The sequence below is a fragment of the Malaclemys terrapin genome, chromosome 14 (genome assembly GCF_027887155.1).
Source record: "Malaclemys terrapin pileata isolate rMalTer1 chromosome 14, rMalTer1.hap1, whole genome shotgun sequence".
NCBI classification, from domain to species: domain Eukaryota; kingdom Metazoa; phylum Chordata; order Testudines; family Emydidae; genus Malaclemys; species Malaclemys terrapin.
This window is the reverse complement of record NC_071518.1, coordinates 4,887,628-4,910,075: the sequence shown is the minus strand read 5'-3', so window position 1 is coordinate 4,910,075 and position 22,448 is coordinate 4,887,628. Positions and strand designations below refer to the sequence as shown.

At 60.9% G+C, this 22,448-nt stretch overlaps 1 protein-coding gene across 1 annotated transcript in view; it reads left to right on the top strand.

Moving 5' to 3' along the window:
* Window positions 1-21,115, top strand: part of ZFPM1 (zinc finger protein, FOG family member 1) — a 116,189-nt gene extending 95,074 nt beyond the window's left edge. Inside the window, exons 5-10 of the mRNA XM_054049083.1 lie at window positions 12,072-12,174; window positions 13,743-13,952; window positions 14,518-14,742; window positions 15,606-15,701; window positions 16,159-16,308; window positions 17,194-21,115. Of these exons, the coding sequence (XP_053905058.1) occupies window positions 12,072-12,174; window positions 13,743-13,952; window positions 14,518-14,742; window positions 15,606-15,701; window positions 16,159-16,308; window positions 17,194-19,616 (3,207 nt within the window). The 3' untranslated portion in view covers window positions 19,617-21,115. The remainder of the gene's footprint in view (window positions 1-12,071; window positions 12,175-13,742; window positions 13,953-14,517; window positions 14,743-15,605; window positions 15,702-16,158; window positions 16,309-17,193) is intronic.
* Window positions 21,116-22,448: the final 1,333 nt, after the last annotated feature.

The window sequence follows — 22,448 nt, the reverse complement described above, 5'->3', positions numbered from 1 at the left end:
TGCAGCCTGGAATGTCTCGTTCAGGAGGTTGAAGCTCCTAGGCAAGAACAGTGCGGAGAGCAGCTACAAACAGGCCCCAGCGGAGACTGGCTGGTCAGGGTGTGGGATCCCTCTGCCTGTCCACAGAGACCCCTGGAGGGCTCCTCACAACCCCAAGAGTGGGGCAGCTGGGGCACCAAGAGCCGCCAGAGTTGGGCTTGGCCTGCAGGGGGCAGCACTGACCCCAAGTTTTCAAACCAACCTTCTTTTCATTTAAAAAAGGGCTTTTTCCCCCCTTCCCCAAACAAAAAATCCCATGAACCATTGTCTTTGCCATGGACAGTTTCTGCATGGCTATCGTCAATCTCACGTGCTGTAACCCCGGGTTTCAGCCAATGGGAACTATCAATCATTGTTTTGATTTATTTTTTTTAATCAAACCCTTTTCCCCGCCAAGAAATCTAGGAAAAGCCAGCTCTGTCCAAGAGCTCCCCATTCAGCATGTAGTCCGCTAGACCCTCTCTAGGGAGAGGCCATTTTAACTCTCCATACACTGTCAGTTAAAGGGTGCCAGCGAATTCTCTCCTGTTTGCTTGTTTAAAATGGTGGTGGAAATGGGATGTAAATCTCTTCCAAAGGGGGGGGGGGTCGGAAGGGAAGAGTTAGTTGGCTCCAGATCTAGACTCTGGCAGGAATTTCTCTCCCTACCACAATCTGTGCACTGTGGATGCGCTGTTCCTCAGTGACTGTCTCAACTGGTATCTCCCTCCCTCACACGCGCGCACCCGTCCCCTGGAGAAGCACCGCGGCTGACATACGCTTTAGTCTTCTGTGGTCACAGCTGGTGCCTGGAAAATGTCTTCTTGCGAGGCATCGGTCACCTCTTTGGAAGCCTTTCTTGCGAGGTTTGGTGCGAGCTGTGGCTGGCCGTGGCGATGAGATTACTCGTCGCTCACTTTGGCAGGCTCTTGAGAATTGCTCTGTCCCTCCGTGAGTTAACTTCTCACGCACACAGCCCCCCTTGAGAAAAGGCCGGGCCCACTGCACAGGTCTGGTCAAGATGATGGATGGGCTGCATTTATTCTTGCTGATAAACCGTTACGACAAAGTCATCCTGGTTCTGTCCCCAAGCTGCAGTTTGGCACAAGGCTTAAGGTTTGCTTTTCCCACCGCACTGGCTGTCTCCCAGGCTTGTGCATGCCTGACTCCCTTTTCCCCCAGTCCCTTCCAAACACCTTGGTGTAATTATAACACAAAGCCCAGTTCCTTGGTGCCGGAATGTGGCCGTTCACGCGCGGGACACGAGCTGCCATCTCTCCTGTTCCGTTCATCTCATTAACGCAGACCCTGGCAGGGCTATGTCACCGCAGCACCAGGCTTTAGAAGTGCGCTGATGAACAGACCTGTGATCTCTTTTGAAATCCTAGCTGGAGCTTCCTACCTGCTGGGCTTAATTTCTGAATCCACCGCTGTCCGTGGTGCAGAGACCCAAGCCAAGCTTGTTCCGCCCTGTTGTCTCTCGCTGTGCGCCCCCACTCCCCAGTTCACTAACCCTCAGCACAGATGTACTGGGGGGGAGCATGTCCCCCTCCCCACTAGAATTTCTTCTCTCTGCCCTTTGCTCTGTAGTACTCTTGATCAGACGCGTGACGTTGTGCTCAGCCTGGCCAGTTCCATAGGATGATAGATCTTCCAGGCACTGCACAAGCTTTTATTAGTCTGCTTGGAAGCTCTGTCCGCACTTGCAGAATATGCCACGGGCTTCCTGTACGATCTCGGGGACATCGAGGAAGGAATGGCCCCAGGATCAGAGCAGCACGCCTGGGATTCGCCGGCTCCTGCCGACAAGCACAGTCCATTGTTGCCTCCCGTTCTTCAGCACGGGTCCAGATTCTACAGGCTCCCTTGGCGCTTCGTAGACTGGCAAACCTACAGATCCCTGGCCCCAGGAACCTACAGCGGACTAGACCCGGGGGAATGGTGCAGAAATGGCTCCCCAATGCTCATTCACCTTTTCAAGGGCCGTGCTGTGGCTGTCTCAGCCGCTTGTGTTCTCGCTCTCCGAGAGCAGCCGGGGGGGGGTGGCTGGCAGGATGTGCGCTGAGTCCTTGCACCGGACTGCCACAGACGCAGGGACCAGCCAGAGAGACACACCAAGGAACGTACCCGGCATTGGTGTGTCCCAAAAGGGAGCCAGGGGACCGGTGGGTGGGAGCTTCCCGTGGGAGGTTTTCCCCTCCTGCTCTATTAAAATGCCCCAGGCAGGGCTGCAGTACAGGGCAAGCCACCCGGAATTCCCAAAGGGCTCGGTGATCGCCACCCAGCTCCCAGTGAGGGTGCCACAGTGCGTCCCCGCAGCTGGACTCTCAGCGGCACACGTCCCGTTCACCGCGTCAGGTCTCTCTGCACACTTGGGAGCCTCGGCCGCCCCAGCCCTGCAAATACACAATTGCCAGGTACTCGGAGTTACGTGCATCCAATCTGGGAACTGAACCAGTGCCGTGTGACCTGTGGCCAGGCCGAACTGTTCCCGGTTCAAACAGCGACTGCTGGATCCTCGCAGTGAAGTTTGTGGACAATGTGGTTTTTCCATTGGACATTTGTCCAGTAGCTGCCAGTGCACCCAAACTCCTGGGAGCTGAGCCAGGCAATTCACACACAAAATCAACGGCCAAAGTCAACAAAGAGATTGTTCACTGCTAATAGTTCGCCCTGTTCTGGCCCGGGGGAGGGTAGGAGGCGCATGTATGACTGTAGAACTTGCGATGCTTTGGTAACGTACTCTTCTTGTCTCGTCTATGGAACGTCATGGTCCATATTTTCAAGCGAATGCGTGCGTAACTGCCAGCTGAAGTTGCACATCCACCTACTGTTGTTGTGTGTCCGTTGTCATGGGGCATGTCTCTGACCATGCAGGGCTTCTCCTCTGGTCTGAGGGAACCGAAGGAGCCGGTGTCGAAAGGTTCCTGGAGAGAGGGATGGCCTAACAAAGATCACGGGCGCTATACAAAGATCGATCTAAACTGCAAGCCGGGTTTCTGCACAGAACTAGCACGAACACAGAGTTTGGAACCCAGTTGCCACTGGAAAATAAAAGAGCCAGACGCACAACAGTGATGCCTTCCAGGAGGGCAGTCGTGGGGTCTCAGTTCCCAGGGGGCTGAAGGGACGCGGACCTTTTGGCTCAGGCTTGGTGTCCTACCTGAGAGGGTGCAGGGATGCAGAACAGCTTTGTGCCTGTGGGTTGCAAATTCTAATCCTGACCCTGCCACTGACTCAGAGGGTGACCTCGGTTATGTCACTTCTCTACCTCAGTTTCCCCAGGACTAATATTGAGATGACGCCCTTGACCTGCCCACATCGGAGTGCGATGTCCGAGGCTTTATGTAGAGTGTTTGGAAATCACGGCGCTTCGTGGATGGACAGTGCAATGAGTGCTGTACGGTATCATAAACACACACGGGGGTGAGACGCGGGGGAGGGCTAGAGACTGTTTGTAGCAGTCACCTGCTTTAATGAACCAAGCCAGGCTCCCTGGCTGTGAGTTACCAGTGTGAGTTGGGGGCCTGTGGCTGTCGTGGTCCCAGTGGGTCCTCGTGTGCCTGGCCAGACTCTGCCCGCCACCTGCCCGGCTCGCGTGGTACCCAAGGTGCCTTTCTGCTGTGGTGGGGGGGTGATGCTGGGAACCCAGGAAGAGCCGAGCGCTGCACTGGGCGTGGGGTGAGGAGCAGCACAGAACTGCCGCTGGGGGGTGGATAGGAACATCCCAGGGAGTCACAGATGGCTGCATCAACCAGTCAGGGGGCAGCCCTGGTGACTCCAAGGGGACCGTGTTCCACTCTCCTCTCTGGAAGATGCATCTGCAGCTCTGGCCATTAGGCCGGGGAAGGGCGGTGGTACAAAGTGGGAGCAGACTGGCAGACCTGGCATAAAGCCAGTGCCTCCAGGCCCCTGTCCCAAGTGGGCTGCATTCAGCCCACTCATTATTTTATCTGCATGGTGCCCGCCGTCTGCCAGGAGCTTACGGGCTCTGGGGGCTGCCAGCCTAAGAAGTATCTGCCTTTCTCCATGGACTGGGAGGACCGGGGAAAAGCCAGCTTGGAAGTGGGGTGCAGAGCGGTGGATAAGCTAGCAGGAATGGCTTGGCTTTCCCCCACCCCAGCCTCCTCTGACCCAGACATGCTGCTGGAAACAGATGTCCTTGCTGCGGGATTGGGAGCCCGGGTGAAACCTGCCCAGTAAGCCGTCCCGACGCTTGACTCGCCCTGGCAGTGCCGTCTGTGTCTCACGGCCCAGGCTGGCTCGCTGGGAGCTCAGCGACTCCTCCGCGGGGAGGCGGATTCCCAGCTTACAGAGACAGCACCCTCTCCAGCAGGACGGGCTGAGGCGACAGCTGTGCCCTCCATGGATTTCCCTCCCAGCCTTGGCCCGACGCTGCGGGGGCTTGGCCAGGCCCCACCGTATCTTCAGAAGCTGGGAGGGGGCGGTGGGATCGTCCAGAACTTTAAGGTTCTTGCAAGAAATATTGGGACAAAGAGTCTTGGCTGTGTCTTTCTCTCTCTCTCTCTTTTTTTTTTAGCTCCGGCCCTGTTTATCTTTGCCGAATTAAATCCTTGATTAACCCTTATCTCTCCATTTCAGCAGCTATCTCTCCTTTGGCGCCGTATGTCCAGACACCCGGTACAGGATGATTGATTCCTTAAAGATACGCGCGGCTTTTCGGATACTTCATTTATTGTCTAAATATTTTTGCTCCCATTTCAGCAGCTCCCTTATCGAGCCGCGTTGATGATTTCCAGCCCTGCTTTTCTCTGCCGCTCGCCTCCCTTCCTATCTCTGCCCAGAGAACTGAGGAAGGAATCGCAGCTCCATCCCTGATAGTGACTATCGCCCTTCAGTCGATTTTCCTTTGTTGTTTTTGAGGAGGGGGGAGGAAGAACAAGGCACGGCCTCCCCGGAGCGTCTGGTTACAGGCTGCCATCCTGCCCGGGGACAAGCCGCGGGGCGCATGCTCCGGGCCTGGCTTGTCTGTCTCGCTCTGATTGTTGGGCCCGACCTGCGGGGAGGCTGCTGGGGGGACGTCACGCTTGGCTGGAGCATAGTTCCGAGCTGCTTTGGGAACTCCGGGCCAGCCAAGTTTCTGGGGCAGGCTGCACTGGCTGCTGGGGTAAACATGGGTGCCCCCAATGTTTACAGTGACATCCAAACAGCAAGTGCTCTTCAGAGGGACTCCCTGCTCCCGTCACCTTGCTGTTGTAGATGCACCACAAGCCATCTCCACTGTCACTGTCGCTGGCCATGGCCGTCCGCTCAAGCCATGCGAAGTGCAGCCTGGGCCAGCCCAACTTTCCACCTAATAATACTAACCGTGAGCTGTGCTGCGGACACAGCGCTTCTTGTCTGTCGATCTCCAGCCGCCGTAAAAAGGAGGCCGGCGTCAGCTGTAAAATGGGGGAAACTGAGGCACAGAATGGGGCAGTGACTTGTCCAGAATCGGACGGTGGCAGTGCTGGGATTAGAACCCAGTTCTCCGGAGTCCCAGGCCAGTGCTAGAGCCACTAGGCGACACTGCCTCCCCTCAGGCGCTAACTGGGCAGGGCTCCCCTCTCCCTTAGCAGGACAAAGCAAAGTCCTGCACCTTGTCATTGCCATGTAACCAGCCTGGCCCGCAGCCCCCCTGGAGAGGAACCTGGCTAGGGAGGGGTGGCCCACTACCCCCATAGATAAAAGCCCTGGCATGTCTCCACTGCTGGAGTTACTCCTCTGCCTGGGACACAAGGAATCCAGGAGTCCCACTCTGCTTATGAGCCCTGCAGGGCCGGCTCATGGGCCACCGCCATTCAGGCAAGATGCCATCCAGCCGTCTGAGTCTGGCAGGGGGTTGGACCCAAGCCTGGGCTCTGCTCCCCGCCCAGGCAATGTTGCTGGCCCTATTGTGCTAAGGGGTGCGCATAAGGGTGTTGTCTATTCGTTGCCCATTCTCTGCAGTGCTGTCAGAGCCAGCCTGGACCGGTGTCTGTGAACCACAGAGCTGCCCGGCCCAGCTCCAGGGGCTTACCAGGCTGCTTGCTGTAACAGGGCCTGGGCTTGCCTTGCCTGCATCCTTCTTCTCCTCTCCTTCCCCCACCCAGGTGTCTCCCTGCCCCAAAGCCCTGCACAGCCCCGGCCCAAAGTTAATGGCTAACTCCTCTCCCTGCCCCCCCGGCGTGCCTGCTGGTGTCTGAGTGGCGGAGCGAGGGGTCGGCGCTGCCCCAGATAAAGCTCTGCGAGCGAGCGGATGCTGCGCAGATAGGGTTTCTGATGGTTATCGGGGCCGGTTCAGAATCGAGACACTGACCTCATTGTTAAGAGAAAAACAAGGAGGGTTGTGAGAGCCACCGGGCAGCTGGGGGGGGACCGAGGCACAGCATGGCCCTGTGATGGGGGTAGGGTGACCAGTTGTCCCGATTTTATAGGGATAGTCCCGATATTTGGGGCTTTTTTCTTATATGGGCTCCTATTACCCCCCACCCCCGTCCTGATTATTCACCCTTGCTACCTAGTCAGCCTAGACGCGGGGCATGTGAAGGGGGAGCCATGCCAGGCGGCCAGCGCTCATCAGGCAGAGGGGACGGGCGGCTTCGCTCCTCCCCGATCCTTCCCCAGCATTGTGCCAGGACACAAAGGGAGACTGGGCCTGGGCTGAGCCCTGCTGAATTTGGGGAGATGGGGGTGCAGGAGAGGGACGAGCCATTTAGACCAAACCCGTGTAAATGTGGGGGCGGGGGGATTTCTCACAGGCAGGGGCTGCTCCTTGAACTAGCCGGTTCCCCTCCGTTGTGTATGCGCATGGCTGTTGCTTGCTCCCTCGGCAGCACTGGGCGGGGGGGGGGTCACTTTATGTGGGACCGTGGGGAACGGTGTGTTGTTGTAGGGTTACTTGGGAGCCGGGGTGGGAGGGTCACTGGGCCGGGCCGTGGGGGATGGTTCGGGGTCGCTGGGCTGGGCCACGGGGGTCAGTTTGGGGTCGCTAGGCTGGGCCACGGGGGACGGTTTGGGTCAGAGGGTCACAGAGCCAATTTGGGGTAGGAGGGTGGCCCAGGCCATGGAGGCCGATTTGCGGTAGGAGGGGGGCTGGGCTGGGCTGGGTCATGGAGGCCAGTCTGGGGTTGCTGGGCTGGGCTTCAGGGGTCAGTTTGCGGTTGAAGGGTCGCAGAGCTGGGCCACGGGGGCCGGTTTGGGGTTGGATGGTCGCTGGTTTGGATCAGAGGGTTCCTGGGCTGGGCCATGGGGGCCGGTTTGGGATTGGAGGGTTGCTGAGCCAGGCTGTGGGGGCCAATGTGAGGTCAGAGGGTCACTGGGCTGGGTCGCGGGGGCCCGTTTGAGATCAGAGAGTCGCTGGGTTGGGCTGCGGGAGCCGGTGTGGGGTCGGAGGATCATTGGACTGAGCCATGAGGGCTGGTTTGGGGTCTCTGGGCCGGGCTGCAGGGGCTGGTTTGGGGTCTGTGGGCCAGGTTTGGGAGGCTGGTTTGGGGTCACTGGGCCGGCCCGGATCAGAGGGTCTCTGGGCTGGGTGATGGGGGCTGGTTTGGGGTCTCTGGGCCGAGTCGCAGGGGCCGGTTGGGATAGAGGGTCTCTGGGCTGGGTGATGGGGGCTGGTTTGGGGTCTCTGGGCCGAGTCGCAGGGGCCGGTTGGGATCAGAGGGTCTCTGGGCCGGGCCGTGAGGACCTGTTTGGGGTCGGACGGTCATTGGGCTGGTGTGGCAGTAGAGGGGTTTGCTCGGGTGGCCTGGGCCATGGCGGAGCTCACAGGCGCTGGGCAATGGAGGGAGGCTTGTGAGGCAGGAGCAGGTTGGATGCTGGGAGGCTCCATACAGAGCAGTAACTCCAAGGACCCTACGTCCCAGCAGTGGCGGGTTGGGGCACTCGGGGGCTGTCAACAACCCCCCACCCGCCCGGGACAATCGCAGACTGCAGCTCATGGGACACCAGCGCACGCGCTCCTCCTCCTCCCAGAGCGACTCTGCTAGGCACAACGCCAATCTTTTTCTGCCCAGGAGACAATTCCTCCTCCCCCGCAGATGCAGCCAGAACTCCTGTATCTGGGGCGAATATTTAACCCTTCCAAACACCTGCCCAGCACGGGGACAGGCAGGTGGCTCCCCCAGGGGCAGGCCGGACTCGCTTCCTCCTGGGCACCAATGATGGGGATTGCCTCTAGTTTGGGGGAGGGGGCAGGAAAAACCAGTGGGAGTATTTGCAGCTAACTGGGATCGCTGGTCTGGGACAGATGAGCATATTCCATTGCCCAATACCGGGGGGGGAGGGGTGAACCCCCCTCATTTCCACAGCCCCACCCCCGCCTCTGACCTTGGATTGCGCCGGGCATGACATCTTTTTTTTTTATTATTATTAAATATATACAAAAAATTAGGATCCTTTCTGCACCATCAGCAAAAACTGTGTGTACGGGTCGGTGTGTGTGTGTGTGTGTGTGTGTGTGTGTGTGTTTATCACGCTAGGAGCACTCTGCTCCGTGCGGCGATAAGGCCTAAACCGCCCAAGCCTGTCAGTCGGAGTGTGAGGGTTTAGAAATATTGGGACGAATAATTAGATTTCATATCGTTACCGCAGCAGCCATCGAAGGATCAGGCAGATTTATTTTTTTTCCCTCCTCTGCTCATTAATATTCATTAGAGACGCACGAAGGCAGAGCTGGTCTGAAGCCAGACACGAGCGGGGAGTGGGAGGCAGATGCTGCCGTAGCCCTGACGCTTTGCCAGAGGGGTGCATCCCGGCTGCTGGGGCCTCTTCCTTTCCCCGAGGCCCTTCCAGACGAGCTCCCCTTCTCTTTGTAAGCCCCACACCCTTCCCCAAAGGACACGACTCCTGTGGTGTGTTTTGGTGCTTTCCCCCTTGTGCATTGTCTGGGTGCTCACGCCGCCGGTGGCACAGCTTGGGAGCCAGCCAAGCTGGTCCGGGCCGATGCCACGAACCGGTCCCCTGGGAGAAGCTGGTGTGTAACTGGTGGGGTGAATAAAACTGGACTGGAAACTTTTGGATCACGGGAGATGGGACTTCCCTGTGTCCCTCTGTCCATGCTTGACCCTGCTTTAACCCCACCGTCATGGGTGGGAGGGGGCTCCTCGGAAAACTGCCGGGATAGTTGTTCATTTTTGTATTATTGTAACGGCTGGGAGCCCCAATCCTGGAGCAGACCCCCAGTGTGCCGGGCGCTGTACAAACACAGTCCCTGCTCCGAAAGCATCACCTATAGCAGCACGACGCTGTGGGCTGGAGCCTGCTGCCTTCAGTCAGTCCATAAACTCCTAGATTCCAAAGCCAGAAGGAACCATTGTGCTCATCTCTGATCTCCTGTATAGCCCAGGCCAGAGAACAGCCCCCAAATAATTCCCAGAGCAGAGCTTTTAGGGAAACATCCCATCTCAATTGAAAAACTGCCAGTGATGGAGAATCCACTGCAACCCTTGGTAAATTACTCTCACTACTAAAAACGTACATTTCCAGTCTGAATTGGTCTGGCTTCAACTCCCAGCCACTGGATCGCGTTAGCCCTTTCTCGGCTAGGTTAAATATTTGTTCCCCGTGTAGGTCCCGTGATCAAGTCACCCTTTCACCGTCTCTTTGTTAAGCTACACAGATGGAGACATGTGTTCTGCAGGCACCCGGCACCCTGTGAAGTGCTGGCCTGGCTCTGCTGCTCCCCCCAAGGGCACACGGCCTGTCCCCAGTGACAGCAGCTCATGGGGCTGTGATGAAGGGGCGCGTGAGGACGGTGCTCAGTGGTCTCCCAGCTTGGCCATTTCCCCAAGAGCTAGAGTCTTAGCTGAGCTGTTTTGGGGGGTTGGCTTTGAGGCCAGCCTCCCTCTGCGCTCTTCAGATTGTCTGGCGGGGCCCATAGGGGCAGCTGGAAAACGCAGGCTCCCCTTGTGCAAACCCTCCATGGCGTGGGCGCCAGCCCTTGGAGAGGCACTATCTCTCCTCGCGGTCTGGCCATGGCAGATGTGATCAGCCAGGCCCCTCACTCAGGACTCCTCTCCCCGACCCCCCAGCAGAACCATTGGTTATCGGCCGGCAGGGCCCAGTGGAGGCGAGGCCCGTCTCTCCGCCTTTCAGAAGGGCATGGTGGGGCTCTGGTGGGTTGGGGGGTCCCGCGTGTCCTGTTGGGCATTTTCCTGTGCACAGAGGCGGTGTCTTGGGCGTGTTTAGTCAGCGAAGGGTCAGCGTGACCCAACCACGTCTCCCCCATGCCCGTGATGGCAGGGGGCGGGTTCTACAAGGCAGACGGCTGCCCCCTGTCACGGCAGTGGGGGGCAGCATCGGGCCCCGGTGCTTCATGGTCTGCTATTGCCACCACGTGGCCTGTGCAAACGTTTTCTTGCCCCCGTGGGATTCCCGAGGCCGCAGCAGTGCGTGGCATGTGAACCCGGGGCCCGGCGCTGTCTCCGCAGGCATGTGGAGTGCTCTGTGCTGCCCACCCTGCTGGCAGATGCCTTCTGGCATCCTGCTAACACCAGGACAAGCAAAGACAGTCCCTCCCTTCTCCGCCCCCCCCTTCTCTTCCTCCCTGCCCCCGTCACTGGCGCTCCGCCGAGGCCAGGGGTGATACGAGTGTTTCCTGCGCAGGGGGCACGCGGGATTGTTAGACCCCGAGTTAAGCAGGAGAGGAAATAACATCTTGTCAGCACGAGTGCAGAGCATGCCAGCAGCGCGTGGTGCCGGAGGGGCGGCTAGCCAGCGGCCTGGACGCACGCTGCAGTATTGCTGATGCCTGTAATGGCAATGGGCCCGGGGGAGGGGCTGAGCTGGATCCATGTGCAGCAGCTTGGTCATGCACAGACATAGGTGAAGCGTTTCGATGCCCCGGGCTCACCTCGCGGGACAGTCAGCAGGGCTGGCTCTGGGGAACGGCGCCGAGGTCGCTCAAAGGGGAGGGGTTCCCCAGCCGCTCTGTGGGGAGGGCGCTGCTGGGAGCTGTTCCAGGACTGCGGAGAGGGGGGGGCCGAGAGGAGCCCACCTCCCTCTGAGCGGAACGAGGGTGCAGGTGGGGGAGTCGGGGTGGGGGCTCCACCCTTCGGTGCTGGGGCTGTCCTGATCCAGTGCCCTGAGACTGGTGTGACAGGAGAGGACCCCGTGGGCTCTCAGACCCCGCACATCTGTCCCTGTTTGATGCTGCAGCGACGGCCGATGCAAATGCTGCACTGTTGCTGAGTGGTGACCTGGGCTGGTGCCTGGCTGCATCTTCCGTACCCAGAATGGCTTCGCACCCAGCTACTCGGGGCAGGGCGGGGAGGGGGTCCCGAAGGTCTGGGAACAGAGGGGTCTGGGTCAGGAGTGACTCTCGGGAGTCAGTGCGATTCGGCCGCCAGACAAGATGAGCTCGGGGGGGGGTAGCGTGCATGTGACAGCTCATCCTAGGGCCGAGTTCTGCAGCAAGGGACGCAGGGGTGTCTTGTGTGTGCATGTATCCAAGCATGCACATACCCTACCGTAAATACCCACGGAGACGTTGAAATGTTTGATGCAAACGAGTCCAATTTTGAGTGGGTCGGCTAGGCAAGTCAGTGCCCCCTCCCGACCGTCTCTTCCCCCAGCCTGTCTCCTCTTCACCCACCCCCAAGGCGTGGCCTTGTCCTGCTGCTCTGCATCCCTGGCGGGGTGTTCCAGTAATGCCCGCAGAGCTCTCCAGCTCCCTATGCTGGCCTGGCCAGCAGCTCTTTCTCCCCCACATCAATCCCCGTAGAGCCCATGAGGGCCTCTTCGCACGCCTCGGCACCCCAGGAGGATGTGTGACAGCAGCGTCCACGTACAGAATGGGGGTGGGACTTATACAGCCCTGCAGTCCCCAGATCCTGCCAATCTCAACGTGAGACCTATGTCCAGGAGGAGCTCAACTCCTAGGACCCCCCCCTCCTTCCGTGTGTCCCCCACCCCCAGGACCTCCACGGCTGGGCTCTTACCACTGGGACACAGGCGAGTGGGTACCCCACAGAGGTAGCTGGCTCAGGGCTTTTTTTGTCCCATGCTGGGATGGGTCAGCGACAGCCCTGCATTCATTCATGTCTTCTCATCTGTGTTTCCACTGTTGGCAGAGTCCGCCTGTGATGCTGATGCTGGGGGACGAGCGCTGCTGGCTGTCCAGGCTGCCGCTGGTGTCCGGAGAAGCCGACGCCAACTCGGTGATCTACAGGAAGGGTTGGTATTATACTCGCTGTGTAGAAAGCCACCTGGCCTCTTCTCACACCTACCACATCCTGTCCGCTGGGGACCTTTCACGTTTAAAGGGCCAGCGTCACCCTGAAAATCAGATTTATTCCCCCCACAAACACACTCCTTCCGGCCAGGCTCTTAAGCCAAGCAGAAAGTAATTGCGGCTATGGCTCATCACGTCCTGCCCGTCGCTTGGCTCAGGCAGGCAAATGAGCCCCCGTCAGTTTCACGCTCTGGTTCTGGTCAGTTTCACTGGCTGGTTCCCTGCTCCAGTCCACGCTCTGTGCCTGCAGGTTCCGGCTCGCTGCAGGAGAGCATCAGGGGCAGAAAGCGGGCTGTGATCGGAACTATTGATCCGTGCTAACGCAGCCCGGCTCACTAGGCTGTGTCCCCAAAGGCCCAGCCTGGGCTGTGAGCGGCCCCAATGCGGCATCCAGCGTGGGCAGAGAGCACGGCTCACTTCTGCCTAGGACGTGGGTGTGTCGTGCCAGCCACATGGCCGCTGTCCTCTTATAGAGCCAGGGAGCTCGGTGAAAAGTGGGCTGAGCACGGCTGGGAGGGAAGGCTGCTGGGATGGGAGGGGACAGAGCTATTAGCTCCCATCTAGTCACCGTCCCATCTCTCCCCTCTGCCCTACCTCAGTCTCCCGCACCCTCTGTATTCTCCACTCCACAGCTAGAAGTCCTGGGGCAACTGTTCCCCGGCCTCCTGGCGGCAAGCAACTGTTCCCCTGGAGAGAGCCCCGCCTGGTGGCTCCCTGGCGTTAATGCCACCCCTGGTTTGCAGGCTCTAGCCCGGGCCATCAGTCCATTAGAGGCTGGGCAGGGAGAGGTCCAGTCTAAAGTGTGAATAGGCCACTAAAATCAGCATAGCCTCCACACGTGCTGACACTGCCACCTCCAGGCAATTGTGGGTATTACGAGCTACTGTACAAAGGCAGCCGAAACCCTTGGCGTCTGTAAGCTCACCTCTCAATGCTCGGCAATTTGTCTTGGGCGGACGGGATGAGAGCGTAGAACTGTTTTTCCAGAGTCTGTGCTATATGCTGGGGAGGCAGCTGTTTTGCACCTTTAAAACAATCTGGCATTTTTCATTTGCATGTCATTATCCAGAAGGCTTTGCAGCCCCCAGTTCCTGCTTCATGGGCTCGCTGGCATTGCAGCTCTGAGCGCACAGAGCCGGAGCAGCTTTGAGGGGTCCCCACTCTGTTGGACTCAGGCAGCCCCTGCAGGCACACTTGCTAAAAGAAGCTTGTTGGGGGCATCCATCCTCATGCTTCAGGGCATAAGTAGATCATCAGTTGGGGTCAGGAAGAAGTGTCCTTCCCTTGCATAGTGCTGCACGGTGAGGTGCTACATGTGCTGGATTTACCCTTTCCTCTGGGGCATCCATTGTGTGCTACATTGGCCAGGCTTTCAAGGTCATTGCACCATTGATCTGTCCCTAGATGGAGAGGTTTTCTCTTTGCCCGTCCCCTCCCGGCACTGAGGCAGAGGGCACTGGGGCGGGGAGATGATGCTCAGGGCTCCTGTAACCGAAGCTTTGCCTTCTAGGTGAATTGATCTGGTGCAAAACCACCCAGGCCATTGTGGAAAAGGAGCTGCTGAGTGCCTTCGTGATGGCCGAGCCGCAGGGCATCCCGAACCACACTGTGAAATCAGAGCCCGGGGACTCCACCTACCCAGCCATGCTGCATGCGGACATACAGCTTCTGCCCCAGCAGGCGGGCATGGCCGCCATTCTGGCCACAGCTGTCGTTAACAGTAAGTCAGCAGCGGCCACCGGGCAACCCTGCAGGAAACGATCCGGCCGTCCTCCGCCTGGCTCCCGGCAGACACCCGCCTGCATCACAGAATTCACCACCGCTGGAGAGGGGCTGTGGAGGGATCAGGCTGGACCCTGCCCTCCAGCAATCCAGGGCAACGGATTATCTCCCAGCTTCATGCCATGATCAGGGGCTGCTCTGGGTGCTGTTCCTAGCTCTGCCCCGGGCGACGCTTCCCCTAACTGGGCCTCAGTTTCCCAATCTCTAAAACTGGGTGGCACCTAGCTCCCGGGTCAGGGGTTGAATAGGGTCTGGGCAGGGCTCTGAGGCGGAGGGAGGATAGAGAAGTGTTGCTCGTGTGAAGTAACATTTATTTAACCCTTTCCACTAACTCCCATCAGAAGGAGCGTGTCCCGGGGAGACGCTTGGCCGTTCCCTAGACAGGATGCTCCATGACCCTGCTGGGCCCACCCTGGCCAGGATCTGCCCTGGGCTTGAGGGAGGGAACTTGTGATCACCCCGTCCTGCTCCCCTTGTTTGTCTAACACGGTTTCCCCTGGCAGAGGATGTCTTCCCCTGCAAGGACTGCGGCATCTGGTACCGGAGCGAGCGGAACCTGCAGGCCCACCTCATGTACTACTGCGCCAGCCGCCAGAACTCCAGCTCGCCCTCGGTGGACGAGAAGCCCAAGGAGACTTACCCCAATGAGCGCGTCTGCCCCTTCCCGCAGTGCAAGAAGAGCTGCCCCAGCGCCAGCTCCCTGGAGATTCACATGCGCAGTCACAGCGGTAAGGGCGCCCCTGGGTGGCACAGGGCTCGAGGGTGTGGAGCTTCAGTCCAGGCTGGGGGACTGGCTGGCTCGAGGGCGGGGGGCTGTGATGCTAGGGAAAGACTTTAGCCTCCAGATCGTTGTGGGCAGGATCAAAGCGCAGGTCTGCGGGCCATGAATCCTCCTGTGCTGCCTCCTGCTTTGTTCCCTAGCAGGGAGAGAGAGAGACTCATGTCAACCCATCACAGCCTGTGCTGTCACACATCCTCCCAGGCCTGTGGCTGGCGGTGGCTCTAGCCGTTCCCAGCCCTGGCCGGGCGTGAGGGGTGAGGGGAAGAGGTGCCATTCTGGTGTTGCATGCCAAGCGTCCCAGAGCCTCGTGGAGCTGGGCGGAGACCGGTCATCCCCAGTCACAGAGGATTATGCTGAGATTTGGAAATTCTCTGCAAGCCAGAATTGTCCTCCTCCCCCTGGCATTGTGACTGCAGCCTCTGGTCGGGGTGAGGCCAGCCGGCCCGTGACCCCTCCGCGCCCCCAGGCACAGCTTCCCTTGGCACATGGAGCCAAACGAGCAGCAAGCCCATCACATCCGCCAGGGGCAGGGTGGGGCTGCCCCCTGGGGAGCTGTCAATCATCTCTCTGGAGGTGCCCCACCACTGCACTGCCGTGTGTCCATCTTTAAGACTGGGACCTTCCAGTCATCCCCCTCAAAGCCTGGAGACCCGCGTGCCCACAGGACCCCCGCTCCCATGCTCTCTCTGGCCGAGGGGGGCTGCACTGCACTGGATTCTCGCTGCCGGGCATCCCGGGGGCCTGAGCGCGCAGGCTCTGATGGGGACAGGGAGCAGCACCTGTTCTCACGCCCGTCCCTCTGCCTTTCAGGAGAGAGGCCGTTCGTGTGCCTGATCTGCCTCTCCGCCTTCACCACGAAAGCCAACTGTGAGCGTCACCTGAAGGTGCACACGGACACTCTGAACGGTGGGTCCCTCGGCTGGGCTCTGGGTCACTGTGTCCCCTGTGGCTGGCTCGCCACGGCCCCCTCGCCATGCAGCAGGGAGCTGCACGCAGAGGCTCTGCTTAACAATGGGCTGGGGAGGGAGAAGGAGGTGGGGGAGCCCAGCTTAGTGGGATCAGGGTGTCTCCCGGTTAGACCAGGATTCTCCCCAGCTGGAAATACGAACAGTGCAATTCCCCTGCCCCGGACCTCTCGCCGTGCTGAGTGTTAGGGGGATGTCGGAGCCACGGCTGGGAGCCTGGGTATGTGCTGACGCGGCTGGCTTAGACGGCTGTGCCTTCACTGCTACTGGGACCCGAGCTAGCTCACCCCAAGCTAGCAGGCGCACCGCCATCACGCCCCCTAGCTGCAGCACGGGCAGACCCCCGCGCGATCCCTTCACAGCTCCTCCTCTCACTATCGTCGTTCCTGTGACTGCAGGCGTCTGCCACAGCTGCGGCTTCATCTCCACCACTCGGGACATCCTGTACAGCCACTTGGTAACCAACCACATGATCTGCCAGCCAGGCTCCAAGGGCGAGGTGTACTCCCCTGGGCCCGGGCTGCCAGCTGCCAAGCCGCTGACACCAGGTGAGTCCCCTCCAGCTGTGTCGCCCCTCTTGTGCCGGGCGCCTGGCATGGCGTGCCCAAGGGAGGCAGAGCTGGCCTTAGTCCGCCAGGGATGGGGAGCCCAGAGGCGTTGACGAGCGTCGTTGCCGATATTAAACTGCCTGGCCCATAGCCAGTCTGTTCCCCAGCCCTGCCCTGACTCGTCTGCCTGTGTCACCTGTACCCAGAGCCACTGGAGCTTCTGGCTGTGGTAGGGGTTCCCAGGCTGAAATTGCCTCGTTTGCCCTGTGCCAGTGGGAACAAAGGGATCAAAATGATCTGTGATCACCCCAGATGGTGGGGGTTGTTTGTGTAGAACCCCTCTGAAATTGACAATGACGAGCGAAGCCAATGATCCGCACCAGGGGCCCTGAGAAATGGCCCCTACCCTTCCTTAGTGATTCTCTACAGAGGCTTCCAGGGCACAAGAGAGCTGGGCCTGGGGTCTCTGCTGCCGGGCTCGCAGGGCTCCAGTAACCTACTGCTGGCACAGGGGGCATTTGCCCCTACCCCGCCCCCACGTCCATGGGAACTCTGGCGCCCTGGGGCAGAGTTGGCCTTGGGGCAGGGCAGACGTTTGCCATCCAGAGAGGCGCGTCCTGTAGGCCCCCTGCTTGTGCCCCTTGCCAGGCAGAGCTGTCCGCTCCAGGCCCCCGGCTCTGCTCTCGCTCCAGATGGGATCCAGCAGGGTGGAAGGGAGGAGAATCTCCCGGCTGTAAGAAACGCTGCCGCGTGGGCTGGACCTGTGGTTCCTGCCCGCTGAGGGGGCTTGGGTGGGGCACGGGGCCTGTTCTGCCTGGCCAGGCCCTGGGACCTGTGGGGGCTGGGGTCACACACTGATCCCTCCCATTCCCTCCCCGCTGACAGGTCCGAGCCAGCCGAGTGGGACCCCCATCCTGAAGTGCAGCCTCTGCGGCTCCGTGGCCGACAGCCTGGCCAGCCTCCGGCAGCACGTGGTACTGCATGGCCCACTGCCTGCTGTCCTTGGAGGGGCAGAGCCCACACCGGCCCTAGCACAGCCGGAGTCCCCTGCCAGCACCCCAGCGGACGAGATGGAGAATGGTGAGGCCAGGCCCCCGCACCCAGAAGGCTGCCCCTCAGCCTCATCTTCCTCGGGTGAGGCGGCACCACCCCTCAGGATCAAGGAGGAGCCCAAGGACAGCCCCGGAGGGGAGGCTGAGGCGGCCAAAGGCATCTCCCCGGCAGAGCCGGCTGCCAGTCCCACGTCGGAGCCGGAAGCCTCCTCTAGGGCCTCGTCCCCACGCAGCCTGCACTCGGTGAAGGTGAAGTCGGAGATCGTCAGCCCCACGCCGGGGTCTAGCCCGGTGCCCAGCGAGCCGGGGGTGGGCACAGCCGGCGGCACCATCTTCCTCCCCCAGTACATGTTCGGCCACGAGGCCACGGTCGTACCCCAGGCCTCCGAGATCCTGGCCAAGATGTCCGAACTGGTGCACAGCCGGCTCAAGCAAGGCCACGGCACGGTGCCCCCGGCCCTCTACCCCAGCACCCCGGTGCCCAAGGGCGCCACCTGCTTTGAGTGCGAGATCACCTTCAATAACATCAACAACTACTACGTGCACAAGCGCCTGTACTGCTCCAGCCGCCACCTGGCCGAGGACAGCCCGCCCGGCGCCCGCAAGGCCAAAGCCCCGCCCGCCCCCCTCAAGGGCCCAGCCACGCCCGGGGCTCTGCTGTCACCCCAGCCACCCGCTGCCGTCGAAGGCCAGGGGCCGCCCTCGCAGGAAGGGGAGGCTGAGAGGGACGCCAGCCCGCCTGCCCCTGCCGCGGAGGCCAAGCCGGAGATCAAGGTGGAGGATGGTAGCGCCAAGGCAGGCTCCCCCGAGGCGGATGGGGCCAGCCGGGCCAGCGAGGACAGCCAGAGCCCCAGCAGTTCGGTGGACGACACGGACGACGACCCCAGCAAGACGGTGTGCGAGGCGTGCAACATCCGCTTCAGCCGCCACGAGACCTACATGGTGCACAAGCGCTTCTACTGCGCCTCGCGCCACGACCCGCCCCTGCGCCGGCCCAACGCCCCCAAGGTGCCCTTCCTGCACCAGCCCGTCCGCACCCGCAAGCGCCGCAAGCTCTACGAAATCCACACCACCGCCAGCCCTGCCCTGGGACCGGCCCACCACCTGGCAGAGCAGCTGGCAGGGGGCCTGGCCAGCGCCATGGACCCACTGCCAGGGGGCACCCGGCCCGAGGTCCCTCCCATGCTGTCCGCTCTCATTTCTGTGGCCAAGGTCCACGGCGCTGCCCCCTCCCCCAGCTCCAGCCCCGATGCCGACGGCCCCATTGACTTGAGCAAGAAGCCCCGGCTGCAGGGCGAGGTGCTGCCCGCATCACTGCTGCCCCTGGCGGACTACCACGAGTGCACAGCCTGCCGCGTCAGCTTCAACAGCCTAGACAGCTACCTGGCCCACAAGAAGTACTACTGCCCCGCCGTGCCCCTCCAGGCTGGCACCCTGGAGCAGCTGCACAAGATCAAGGGGCCCGTGCCACCCCCCTCGAAAGCCCGGGGCAGTGGTGCCCCTGAGAACCCGGATGCGCCGGGCGAGGAGCCCGATGGCGTGCGGGTCAAGGTGGAGAAGGCGGTGCTGTCGGTGAGCCCTGGGGCCCTGGTGGCCAAACCCCTGGCCCTGCCAGCCACATACCCCTGTGCCTCCGGCGTGGACTCCCTGCAGCGCTACGCCAGCGCTAAAGCCCTCCACCTCCCGGGGGCCAAGGTCCCGCTGGCCGTCTGCCCCTACTGCCCACTCAATGGGGCCGTCAAGGGAGACCTGATTGAGCACTTCCGTAACGCCCACGGGCTCTTGGGAGCCAAGCCGGGGGCAGGCCCCGGACTGCCAGAGGCCGTGCTCCAAGCTGCCGCCAGGACTCCGGAGAGCAGCCTGCCGCCCCTGCCCGTGGCCTCCCCACCCCAGCCCCTCGCCAGGCTCCGCAAGGACAGCTTAAACGGCAAGGAGCCCGCCGCTCCCTCGGCCTCCAACGGCAGCCCCCTGCCTGCAGGCTCCCCCCGGCCCAGCCTGCCCGTCTCGCCCGCCGCCCCTTTGAACATATCACCGGTGCCCGAGGCTCTGAGAGAGCCTGGCCTCATGCCCGCCACCCCGCCTGGCTACACGGACAAGAGCGTGCAGACCGCGCCCAGCAAGGCCCTGCCCAGCCCCGTCCCCAACGGCAACCACAGATACTGTCGCCTCTGCAACATCAAGTTCAGCAGCCTGTCCACCTTCATCGCCCACAAGAAGTATTACTGCTCCTCCCATGCCGCCGAGCACATCAAGTGAGCCCGGCCCCCACCCAGCTCGGCGGCCCTCACCCACCGCTCATGCCCCGCGGCCGCTGGCTCCGGCCCGGCGATGGATTCTAAAGCAGGACTCGCCCAGAGCCAGGGCCCTGCAGGAGGCTGGAATGGGGAGGCGGGGAGGGGGGGCGGCTCTTCTGAAAGTGTCCACTGAGGCCGAGAGAGGGACACACCCAGCCTGCGCTGGACCCATGCCCGCGGCTACACGCAGCCCCCGTATGTTACACAAGCTGGAGGGGAGGGAGTGTTTCCTGGGACAGTATTTTTGAGCTCCGGGTTGTATATGTCTAAAGGCAGCCCCCCCTCGCCCACCTTCTCCCCGACACACCCGCCCACAGCAGGGGTCTCGTTCTGACCCGGTGCTGGGTCTGCAGCGTGGGCTGCCTCCCTGCTCCCCAGCGCTGGTCGATGCGATTTTCTAGGATTGGGGGCAATTTTGCAGAAATTCAGTTCTCTCCTTCCCGCTCCCAGGCCTCGCTCCAGCCTCTCACAATCCGCATCCAACAGGCGGTTTGGCACTTTGGTTTGGAGATGGGGAAACTGAGGCACAGATTCTCTCCCCAGGTCATGCAGGAAGTTGGTAGACAGCCCAGCTCCCCTGACTCCCAGCCCTGCACTGAGACCCGCTGGGCCAGGCCGGCTCGTAAACAGCCTGTTGGAATAGCAGGGGGGTGTTGGCAGCACAGGCCGAGGGGGTTTGAGCAGAAAACCCTACGCCAGCTTATGTCCCTTGGGCCCAGAAATCCTTTAGGGGAGCACCAGCCTCATTCTCCCCTTTGCCAATCCCTTGGCTGCTGGCTGAGAGCTTTGCGCTGGCACCTTTAGCACATCACTGGGCATCCCCGGGTGCCAACTTCTTCCACAGCCACCTGAATGCTCACCCAGTCCATGTACAGCCTCGGTACCCGGGCTGTGCCCCTGGGCGCGGGGGCAGTTCTAGGGCACGCCCCCTTTCACGGTGGAATCCTGCTGCCCATGGGGCCCCCGTGGAGTTGGTGGAAGCTGTGCCCGGGCAGCACGGAGCTCTAGGCTGGGGCTGGAGGTATTGATGGCTCTTGGTGGGGCGAGGGCAGGCTGGGGAGAGCGCTAGGTTGGTTTCTCAGAGCTAGCAGGAGAGAACAGGAGTCTGGGCAAATATCCCCTTGGCCCCTCCCCATCTGTCTGCAGACTCCCTCCCTTCTGTAAGGGGCCCCCTGCACAGCATGGCCAAAGCAGTGGGGCCTGGATTCTCCTTTCTGGGGGCCGGGCAAGGGCATCCAAGGCTGGCGGCTCACAGACCCCGAGGCCCAGGCCCCATTCTTCTTTGGAGCCACCCTCTGGGTCTTTTCTCCAGAGCTCCCTGCGTCGTGTGTGCCCCTCTCTCATCCCCCATTGAGCCTGAGCCGACGGGGACTGGAACAAGAAACAAGACAGCACTGAAGATGAGAATGAAGCCTACACATGTGTGTATAAGCGTGTACATAAATAAATATGTCTAATGAACCTGTGTCCCTGTGTGTGTCCAGAGCGGCTCGCACAGCATGCTCCTGGGTCGTGTGCGTTGCCGGAATCCTTTGGTGCCTGATCCACAGCGACAGAGGTCTGGGCAGGGCCTGGCTCTTATGTTTTTAGCTGGGGTAGCCCCCGGTGTGTTGGCCAAGTGGGCAGCTGTCACACAGGCCTGTAGAAGTGCCCCGGGTGGTCTCCATACCTGGAGCAAGGCTGCCCTCAAACCCAGACGGGGGCTGTCTAACATGCCAGCTCTTTGCATGGCTATAGGTGTGGAGCGTTGGTCACGTGCCACTAACTCTTCAGCCATGTGACCTTAGGGTAAGAGGTGCTGGTTACCCACAGCACTTGGCCCAAGACTCTGCCAGGATGGAGGAGGGGGGAGCTTCAAAGCCCCAGTGAGTGGCTGCAGCTGGGGAGGGAAGGGGCTGCAAGGGCAGAAAGCACCCCCAACCCCAGCCTTCCCACAGTTAAAGGAGGAGGCCAGATGGTTTAGATCCCTTCGAAAGGCATTTGATCACAGCTGCTGGGATCCTTCTGCCGGTTTAGCAGTAACAGTAGAGCTGCTGGCAGGGGCAATTGTAGGCACTGCCCTCTAGTGCTGGAACTCCAAAGGCCCTGGATGAGGAAGGGCTGGGGGAACCAGACAGTGATACTGACCGGAAACAGGCAGGATGAAACTGACCAGGGTAGCGTGGCTGGGCCAGGTGCTAAATGGGGAGGACCTTAGAATCCTCCAAATGTGCCGGCAGAGCCCCAAAGCCGGGCGGGCAAAGCACCGTCTGAGTCCAGCTGGGATCTCCCCTCCTCCTCCAGCCGACTCTAGGGGTTAGCAGCATCGCCAGCGAGAACGCACGGTTTTCATTTTTGCAGCTACAGCTTTTTGGGGCCTGGGATCCCTTTTGCAGCTCTCTCCGCCCTCAGGGCGGGTTTGATTGGGCGAGGGATTGCTGGGCTGGACGTCACCCCTTCCAAACCAGCTCACGTCCCTGCACAGCCTGCCAGGACTGGGCCAGAAGCCGCCCTGGCTAGAATGCCCCTTCCACCAGCGGTCTCTGCTCTTACCGTGGCCTGGGATGTGCCCGCTCAAGCCATCGTGCCCAGTAGCAGTTCATGCTTCTGGCCACGGGGTGGCGGTGAAGTCATGCCAATGGGGGGCTTGGGGCATGCTGGCGTGTTTGTAGCTGGGGCGCGTTTTCTTATCCCACCCAGGCAGGCCCTGCAGGATGGTGCCTCTGGCAGGGCTCAGGCCCACTATGGGAGGGCACCATAAGCAGCCCAGGGAAGGGACAGCTGGCCACCCCCACAGCCCATTGCCTCTTGAGAT